This window comes from Brachyistius frenatus, unplaced genomic scaffold (assembly GCF_029030835.1).
Source record: "Brachyistius frenatus isolate BFR_SWC_R1_liver_20210118 unplaced genomic scaffold, ASM2903083v1 Contig_2, whole genome shotgun sequence".
NCBI lineage: Eukaryota > Metazoa > Chordata > Actinopteri > Embiotocidae > Brachyistius > Brachyistius frenatus.
The window spans coordinates 385288-395000 of NW_027210601.1; the positions used below are offsets into that span (position 1 = coordinate 385288).

The following is a 9713-nucleotide window of genomic DNA, read 5'->3' on the forward strand; positions in this document are numbered from 1 at the left end:
GAAGACAATTAACCGACTACTTCCGCTTTGCGCCTCCTGCTGACCAGCTGTTAATAGCAGGTTCAGTTCAACAGACGCCGTTAATCTGCTGAATTTTTTTTTTTAAATTTGTATATATTCAAGATAAAATAAAATTTAAAAAAAGAGAGAATAAAACTATCTTCTTTGGACTAATAAAATAACACGGCATCGCTTTTCCGACGTTACAACGCTGGCTAAAATGGCGTCTCACCTACCAACAATCCCTGTTCTGATTGGTTCGCTGACTTCGTTTGACCGTTTTCATTGGTTCTTAACGGGTTTATTTTTTTTTTTTTACAATTTAGTTCCGGGGAGTGCTGACGAGCCGTTGTCGCGTGTGAGAAGGCTGTGAATAAAGTACGTTTTTTTTTTAACATATATATATATATTAACGTTCACTTTTTCAAATTTTAAATCTTAATATTTTGTGCTAACCGTTGCCCAAGAAGGACTCGGGCAGGCCCGCTGAGAATCAATGCAATTCGGCTTCACTCGACTCGATCTCCCCCAACGGCCGTCGGAGCTAACGGTAACGGGGATGGTTCTCCGTCTGGTCCTCGGTTCCTTTCTGAAGTTTCATCCCTTTTCTGTTTTTTTTAATTTATTTCTCTCTCGGTTATAGTTTACCAGAGGAGGAGGAGGAGGAGAGGAGGAGGTGTGTGTGGGGGGTGGCCGGTCAGTCATGATGGCTGACGGCGCCGACGTTGCGCCCGCCGCGAGCGGCCAGCCGCCTGGGAAAGAGGAGCAGGGAGGAGGCGAAGGTGGAGGAGGAGGAGGAGGAGGCGGTTTGACGGATGCTCAGAGAGCGGTGTTGGAGAAATGTCTTCATGGACTCAGGCATGCTAAAAACGACAGTCACACATTAGCTGCTCTTCTCTTGGTAAGTGTCCGAGTTTCATTTCGTGTGGTTTTGTGATCCTAATCTTTTAATATGTAAAAAATATATTTTTTTAAATCGCCTAAATTTGGTTTAGGAATCCACAAAACCAGGAGAAACTTTATGTTACTAAATATTTGCACAACTACGTACGAGAAAGTGCTTGGACAGGAAATAAACTCTCAACCGTTTTAATCATCTATTAGTCTTTCATCCTCACAAAAAAAAGACAGTTATTCCCAGTTGGTTGTCAAACTGTATTATATTTAGCCCGTTTATATCAATGAATGTAAATTAGAAATTATACAATGTTAGAAAATCTGTCATTTTGGAGTTGAACAAACACCTCCTGAAATTGTGTCAATGTAAACTGAATTTTAGGCCAGATTGAATGCAGTATTGTTGCTTTCGACTTCATTTGCATCTGAGTGCATATGTGAAGACTTCAGCGCTTTACAAGTGGGGGGGTTGTTTTCCTCTCCCATGTCTCCAGATAACTCGCCTGTGCCCTGCAAACCAGCTGGACAAGCCCACCTTGAGGCGCATCTTCGAGGCAGTGGGCCTCAACCTCCCGGCTCGGCTTTTGGTGACGGCGGTCAGAGGGGGTGAGAACGCTGGCCTCCCCCCGCAAGACCTCCTGTCGCTGGCCACAGCCCTGTTGGCCGCCCTGAGCACGGACCCGGAGATGGCCTCGCATCCCCAGCTCCTCACCACCGTCCCCTTTCTGCTGGGCATCTTGGCGAATGGCCCGGCGTTGAACCAACAGACACGGGAAACCCAAGAAAAGAGCCACGCCGGGCAGAGTCCAGACATTTCAGACCCGCGATGCGATCCCGCCGGCGGGGCGGAGTCGGCAGGAAAGAGTGAGACGAGCAAGCAAAAGAGTGACGGCGGCGGCGGCGGAGCAAACCGAGTGTCGGCATCTCGGGAAACCTCCCCCTCCTCTGTGATTGATGAGGCCATGGCTGCTGACTGCTACCAGGTACTGACAGCTGTGTGTACCTTACCCAGGGGCCCCGACCAGCTCCTGAGCAGGGGTGCTGTTCCAGCTTTGTGCCGAGCGGTAGAACAGAACCAGACTCTCAGCCGCAGGAGGGGGCTCGCCTTGCTGGGCTGCCTCCTCTCGGGTAAAACCAAAGACAAAGCGTGGAGTAAACACACCGCAGAACTCCTCGCTCTGCTGGCCCGACTCTCCAGAGACTTCAGCCAGTCCAAAGACCAGACCAGGTTGGATATGTGTGCCCAGCTGGTGCCGTTTCTGCCCCCAGCAGGAGTGGCAGGAGAAAGCGAGGAGCTGAAGGGAGCCGTGAGCTGCATGTGGGGGGTATTGAGGCCCATGTTGCAGGCGAAGTTAACGCCGAGACAGATCGGGCCGATCCTGGTCCTCAGCGCTTGCCTGCTGGATTTGTTCGGGTGGGAGCTGGTGGGACCGCCAAAGTTCTGCTGCCTGCTGGTGAACCGGGCCTGCGTGGAGGTCAGAATGGGCTTGGAAGAACCGCCTGGTAACGATTTGAGCCCGGAGCTGCAGCATACAATCACAGGTAGTGTGCTTCTTCAAAATAGCGTATCGATTTAGAACAGCAACATCGGCCTATTCTTAACAAGTCACCTGTGTGCGAAGCTGAAGCCGCAATTAAAATGTCACTCCAAAGAGTTGAATATAATTTTGGTGCAGAATTTTGACTTGGACCATGTAGTTGATTATTTACCCCGAGTCGTCTCCTTGCCAGGCTGTTACCGCATCATGGAGGCCGCCATAGAGCAGGCCTGCAGTCTGGGAGTCCCACAGACCGCTGCACCGCCTCAGAGCTCCCTCTCTACACTCAGTCTGCAGCAGAGCAGGCAGGTCGTGGGCGTGCTGGAGGAGGCCTACTCTGCTCTGATGTACCACTTGCAACAGGTGAGAGGATGACGAGTCGATGAAGATGACCGTTGTTGATTTTTCTGGAAACGTAATCAATTATTGTGCAGCAAAGGAATATTCTCAGTGCTCTGCCCAAAGTGTACATCACCTCTGAATAAATACTGTGGGATAAATACATTTTAAATGAGAAGCAGTTTAGTGTATACCCCTTTAAGGATGCAGATGCAGATTTTTTTAAAAGTTGCTTTCAAACGATCATCGTTTGTGTTTGTTAATTCATACCATTAGGATTGGATTCCTTTTATTCTTTCCAGTTTTATTTTTTTTATTTTTTTTTACTATTCAAGAATGTAATAGGAAGGTAATCTTAGTCTTGGCAAGAAAATAACAGGAAATAGGAAACATCATACTTGGAATGTTTCAATAAAAAGTGTAAAACGTGTCATGAAGCGGGCATATATAAAAAATATTCTAGTAATATTTTATGAGTAATAACCTTCCTCATCGCTTCCTGTTCCTCCTAGGTGGATCCGAGTCGCTACGGCGACCCTTTCATTTTCGCCACATTCCGCTCCCTGTGCTCGTGGCTGGCCGAGGAGACTTCCTGTCTGAAGGAGGAAGTGACTGGACTCTTGCCGTTCCTTATCAACTACACCCGGAGTCACCTGCAGGGCGGTGGCTCGGAGCAGGGACTGTCTGACTGGATGGCCAAGATGTCCGCCAGCGAGGAGAGCGTGGCCTGGACGGGCAGAGAGGCTCTGAGGTGAAGATGAAAGTACATGAAAAGAAATGACGGCACATATCCAGGAGGAGTCCACTGGTCTTTTCAGTGTCCCAGGGCTGGCATTAACAAAAAACCAAAAAAAAGTGTCCGTAATGATTCCTCCTTTCTGCTCGTTCCCCTCTCCAGGTATCTCCTCCCAGCTCTGTGCCACCTGTCAGCAGAGGAAGGTCCAAGGAAGGTGCTGCTCACCCTCGACACCCCGGCCCTGCTGGTGGACTTCCTGGCACAGACCTGGACCTCCCTGAAGGGGAAAGGCACCAGGGATCCCAGCATGGAGACCGCCTGCTCAGCCCTCCTCAACTTCACTGTTACAGAGCCGGAGAGAGTCAGGTAGCGGCTTTGTCTCAGAAACACTCGTCTGAAACTGTGACTATTGTGACAGAATTGCATCTGTAAATCCACCCGTAGCGTCACGACACCATTCACGGTAACAGTGATACAAAGGCGTGTAAATCTTTTGTTTTCCAGAAAGGACTCGTGTTTCAGAACCCTCGAGGCGCTTCTGAGCGAAGCACTTCCCGTTTTGGTGAATAAACCCCGCCTCCTGGTCCTAGCAGCAAATTATTGCACTTTGGGACTAATGATTGGCAGACTCAAATCAGCTCCGGCAGGTAAAAGTGTTTTTGGTTTTTCACGCAGTTGGTGTCATCGTTATTTGTTGAAGCAATATTTACGTTCAATGCAAAAACACTCTTGTATGAAAAGTTCTACAGCAAGTTCACAGGGCGATAAGTAAACCCAGGATTTTAATCGACACCATTTCAAATTCCGCTGCCACTATAACTTCGTCGGTGTTATTAATAACACTAATGACGGCCCTGCCTCCTGTGAAAAATACCTGGCCGATGAACTGGGAAACCTCAATGGAATCCAGCGATGATGACTCGTCTTATTATTTTGACTTCTGCGTTTCTTTCTATTGTTCCTGTGAAAACGTCCCAATGAGGACGCAGCTCGGATGCCGGGTCGGACAGAAATGGGGCCGTTTACCAGATGCAGATTGGGACTTTGGGTTTTATGGAGAATATCCTTAAACTTGTATTAATCAAGGGGGGGGGGGGGAGAGACGCCTATTATATGCCAGCTGTTTAATAGCTGCTCCACACCCAGACTGACAGTTACAGAGCATCAGGTGTACATACTCGATGAGGAGCTGGACTCGGCGATCAAAAAGGAAAGTAAACATTAGACTTGGATTCATCAGGTAGCCCGAAACGTAACTAAATATTTGCAGGACGTGAAGGAAGTCAGCCGTTTTCCATCACAATAACAGCTGTGTAAGTCCTGGATAAGGCCAACAACGTGTTTTATTTTTAATAATATTGTTACCGCGACGACGAAGGTCTGTACGCCTGTCACCGGTACCGCCCAACAGTCATGTATGTCGTCGATAAGCTACCAGTAGGTGTGACAGGTCCCCACTATCCTATGAATTTGGGACAGATGTATGATGAGAGCCTCCTGGACAAACAGTCTGCTAACAGTCAAACCAGATGGGTTCTTTTGATGTTTGTTTGCCCCCTGGTGTCAACAAAAGTGATGGGCGCAAGCTTTATGATTTATTCTTGTATCTATACTCACTAAAGTTTTTTTTTGTTGTTGTTGTTGTTTTCAATTGTCCAGGTTCATTGGAAGCAAGCCAGAGGCGCTTCTTCTCTGCAGCTCTTCGGTTCCTCCGCAGCGCTCTGCACTCTGTCTCCGGTCCCGGCCCGGTCGAGGTGAGCCTCAGCTGGGAGGAGAGCTGGGACGAAGCTGCCGAGCTCTGGAGGTTGGGCTTACAGGCTCTCGGAGGCTGTGTCTGCGCCCAGCCCGTCATCACCGCCCTGATCAGAGAGGAAGGTTGGCTCAAACACACGGTCGACATGCTGGATCAGTGTAGCGCACTGCCTGACCAGCACACAAAGGAGGCGCTGGAGGAGGCTCTGTGTGCCATGGCGGAGCAGTGCTCGATCTGTAAGCAGGAGATTAGAGACGTGATGGTGAGAAACGATAAAGGAGCTCTGAGCAGTATGAAGAGCCTGAAGAAGTCGGTGGGAGTGAAGTGAAACCAGCCTGCCGCTCCTGACAGACAATGTGGTCTTTCACGGAGTATTTCAACTTCTAGACGAGTCACGCAATGAAAATAAAACGGGGCCATCACTGAATCCAAACTGGTGTGTTTACTACTTGTACCAACCTGACGTGGACCATGTTTTTACCTTTCGTCTCAAGACTTTTGTATGGAGATGAAAACGCCCAAATTGAACTAGAAATTACGACAAATTACGTGTTTCTATGAATCATGTATTCCAGAGTAAATGTACCCTCATAACGCGACTGACTGCCTTTTTGTTTTCACCGTACATCAGTGAAAACATCCGAGATGTGTGCAACAATTCAGAGATCTGCAGCCAGGTGAATCCCTACAGAGACGGCTTCCACATGGACTGAAAAACACACGAGCTGCTTTCTCATTGTTCAAATGTACATGCATTTAATAAATAAAATATTTTGGTAGAGAACAGTAAACTTTTGTCACTGTTACTTCTTTTCTTTTTTTTCACTGTTTTAGTTGCTCTTTTTTTTTTTAATCTTTTTTTTTTTTTTACCAGCAACCAGCCTGTGGACAAAAAAAAAACTTTGGGCATAATAAATATGATACAGGTCCACAATAATTTCAGTGTCCCAACTGGATGGGGAATAACTAACTACCCATTCACTGTAGGTAACTCCTTTTCTCTTACTGACCACAAGATGGCGCACAGATACTTAATGTGCAGCGAAGTTCTTTGTAAACTCTTTCATCTATATTTCTGTTTGCAGTCTTATTGCTGTTAACATTGGGTTTTTTTTTTCTCCTCTGCTAACTATGTTATTAAATTCCACTGAAGCAGACAATTCAAACATTCAAAACACGTAAAATGACCTCAAATAACAGCCTTTCTTCCATGTATTATAATCTGAAAATCAAGTAAATTGATTAATTAAATGTTTAGTTTTCCAGTATTAAATGTAATATACTGCATGTACTCCAAAAGTTGAACATTTTCTCTATTTATAAATTTTTCAGACCAAAAAAAAAAACGTATTTGTTTAGATTTATATGAAACGGTGAGAATGAATTAGTTTAAAGGATAAAAACGCAAGTTTTGTTTACATCAGTGATATTTTGCCCTGCGATTATCACCAGCAGCCACTCCATCCCTGATCCATAGTCCGTGCACCAACCGTGAAAAAAAAAGTTTTCATCTACCCCCCCTCGTCGACTCCTGTCACCTCCCGCCCTCTTCACCCCACCCCACCCCCCTTCCCCAAAGCCCGTCTCTTTTTTTCTCTCTGACTCATCCATACAAACTCCAGCATCGTCTCTCAAACTAACTCACTCCTCTCCGTACCTTCAGCCCGTCTCCTCTCCGTCCACCGCGTCACATTAACCCCTCAGCTGCAGCTTGACACCCAGACTGAGCCCCACCATGCTCTGGAAAACCCGATCCAAGACTGACCAGGTAACAAAACAAAACAAAACAACAAAAAAACCGCCTCTGAGTTTTTATGTGCTTTTTTTTTTTCTTCTTCTTCTTCTTCTCTTCAGCAGCTCTAGTTCTGTTGTGTTGTTTGTAAAAGTGCGTAAAAAGGCTGCACATGACTGGGCCTGTTCGACTGTTTTTATGAGAATAGCAAGGCGGGATATCATTCAGTAGACTTGATTTGGTTTGTGAAACACTCAGACTGAATTTAAATAGTTGGGATTTTGGAGAAAATTACACTCGTCGAAATCGTTTTAGATCAATCTCAAAAACATCTTTGACAAAATGGACGTAAAATTTCGTGCGTAAAAACGACTAAAACCTCGAATTACGCGTTCAAAATTCGAAAATGGGCTTTTAATTTTGAATGTGTGATTTTTGCTAAGATATTTCTGAAGAAAATAAACAACAACAAAAACGAGCTCGTGGCCTCAGTCGGCACGTAAAACCCGCGGCATAATTCAAAGGAAACAAACAAAGATAAAAGTGCAGAGAGTGTATGGATTGAAAGCAATTGAATGAATATATCTCTTTAAGAGAAGTGGACCCTGTCGACCCCTCCCCTCATTCTGCCGGGTGCGCGCAAAACCTATAAGTAGTGCGCTCATGGAGAGTCTGCAGGACTCTGTGTGTGTTGTGCGCGCGTGTGTGTGTATCTGGCAGCAGCTTTTCATCTGCGCGTAAAGATCTCTGTCAGACGAACGGATAAGGAAAAGTAAATACAAACAGCTCTAAATTTAATGGACCGTTGAAGCAGCCTGGATTACATCTGGGAGCATTTGGTGACATCGTTCAATCGTTGGGAAGCCTGCGCATCCTGTTGAATTTTAAATTTGGAGGCATCCAGAGTGGTCCAGATGTTAATCCACACCTATTCGGCTATGGTGAGTGTGACTCGTGGTCTGAGCATTTTTTTTTATTTATTTTTTTCCGACTGCCGATGCCTTGTTCGCTGTTAATGTAACTCAGATTTAGGTGAGTGTCAGTAGATTAAACCCGAAAGTAAAAGCGTGTAATTTGCTATCGTCACTTGAAGAAGCAAATTTAGAGTAAGTTAAGGAACAAGAAAAAAAAAAATACTTCACCCGTGTTTTGCATTTTAAAACCTGTGACACCAACTGTCAGCTCGCAGTCTAACAATCAATGGTGATTTTTTTTATTTTTTTTTTTTAGCTTACAATTAAAGAAAATATTAATCAACGTGGCTCGTTCTTTGCTTTCCAGCAGAGATAAGTATTATCAAGTGTCCATACTTCCAAATGAGCCTCAGTGACACGGAGTTCTGCTGCGACGCTGTGCGCGAAGATGGTCTTTGTCTGTCTGCACGCACAGTGTCACAGCGAGTGAGACCGGCTGACAGTAAAGTGTCCGGTCGTTGTTAAAACTGTGACACGACAGATGATGGCCGTCTTTCTGATGGAGCGTCGTTGTGTTTTTAAAGCTTTAAATATAAACTTTATTGGGATTTAATTAGAAATGCACAATCCTGCACAGGGTGGCTGCAGTGTGACCGATATGTGCTTTTAACGTGGCCTTCTTTGGTTGACAGATAATGGACATTGTTCCACCACGAGAGTATTGATCTGGGTGACCCAGCTTTTGTAAAAAAAATAAATAAATAAAAAAAAAAAATCCAATTTCACCAGGATGTGTGCGAACTTGAAATGTAGGCTAGTGGACTACATGTTTCACACACACTGTGGCCTGCTGGCATCTCTTTTAACATGAGGGGTCAAACTTGTAAAGTCAAATTGAAATTAACATTTGGCTTCCTGCGCCTCGCTAGTCTGAATGAGTGTTTCCAGTTGCAGAAAAACAATTGCAGATTATTTACAGATGGACCCCCCTCCCGGAGCGACTTGTTGTTGTTGTTGTTGAGCATTACCTGTCCTTTGTGCAGCTTCGTGGTGGCCGTGACCTTTCTGACACTGTTCAGCAGCGATGCCAAGGGCGTCTTCTGCCAGTGCGCATCACTTCAAGCGCTGCTGCTATTTCCATCCTTCGAATAAAAAGAAAATATATGTATTTATGGGGTAATGCTTACATCAAAACTGTTTTTAATTTGTTTTTAGTTTGCAGTTTTGTTACTTTGTTTGCAGATTTTTTTTTCTTATCTTGGCAACTTTGTACAATTTAGGATACAGTTTATAAAGAATAGCCACATTTCCCGGAGCTCATCGCTCATGGACTCTTCGTGACATTTGATGAACTAATCTGTCGTGTGTTCCACCTTTGGGAAAACACTTTGATGAGGACTTGGAGCTCCTAAAATGAAGCAAACTTTCTAATTTTCTGCAGGACCGCGCAGACGGACTAAGCGGCTCTTCGCCGAGTGGGCGCCTCTCCCAGCTGTCCTCCCTGAACCAGGCCGCCTATTCCTCGGCTCCCCCGCTCTGCCACACTCCGGCCTCCGACTTCCAGCCTCCGTACTTCCCTCCCCCTTATCCACAGTCCTCCCTGCCATACTCCCAGAGCCAGGACTCAGCTTATTCCCACCTGTCAGACCCCTACCCCTCCATCAACTCCATCCATCAGCATCAGCAAGCGGCATGGCACTCGCAGAGGTCGCGCTCCGAGGAAGGGGGGCTGCTGTCACAGTCTCACCGGGCTCTGAGCCTGGACCCCCGTCGGGAGTATGCAGCTGTCCCCCGGCTCCTGCAC

The 9713-nt window shown here is 46.1% G+C and overlaps 2 protein-coding genes across 3 annotated transcripts in view; both read left to right on the plus strand.

Annotated features, from left to right (window-relative positions):
* The first annotated feature begins 339 nt into the window (after positions 1-339).
* ncdn (neurochondrin) lies at positions 340-6054 on the plus strand. 2 transcript variants are annotated; one of them, XM_069691933.1, is made up of 9 exons: positions 352-378; positions 471-550; positions 644-901; positions 1392-2439; positions 2629-2798; positions 3287-3525; positions 3673-3876; positions 4015-4157; positions 5170-6054. In XM_069691933.1, the coding sequence occupies exons 2-9, from the start codon at positions 497-499 to the stop codon at positions 5589-5591; spliced, it is 2538 nt and encodes an 845-aa protein (XP_069548034.1). In that variant the 5' UTR covers positions 352-378; positions 471-496; the 3' UTR covers positions 5592-6054. The 2 variants fall into 2 exon arrangements, with proteins under 2 accessions (XP_069548026.1, XP_069548034.1); XM_069691925.1 differs by having other exon boundaries at positions 340-550.
* Positions 6055-7693: 1639 nt separating this feature from the next.
* Positions 7694-9713, plus strand: part of tfap2e (transcription factor AP-2 epsilon) — a 14061-nt gene continuing 12041 nt past the window's right edge. Inside the window, exons 1-2 of the mRNA XM_069691945.1 lie at positions 7694-7936; positions 9351-9713. The exon at positions 9351-9713 is cut by the window's right edge and continues 81 nt beyond it. Of these exons, the coding sequence (XP_069548046.1) occupies positions 7910-7936; positions 9351-9713 (390 nt within the window). The 5' untranslated portion in view covers positions 7694-7909. The remainder of the gene's footprint in view (positions 7937-9350) is intronic.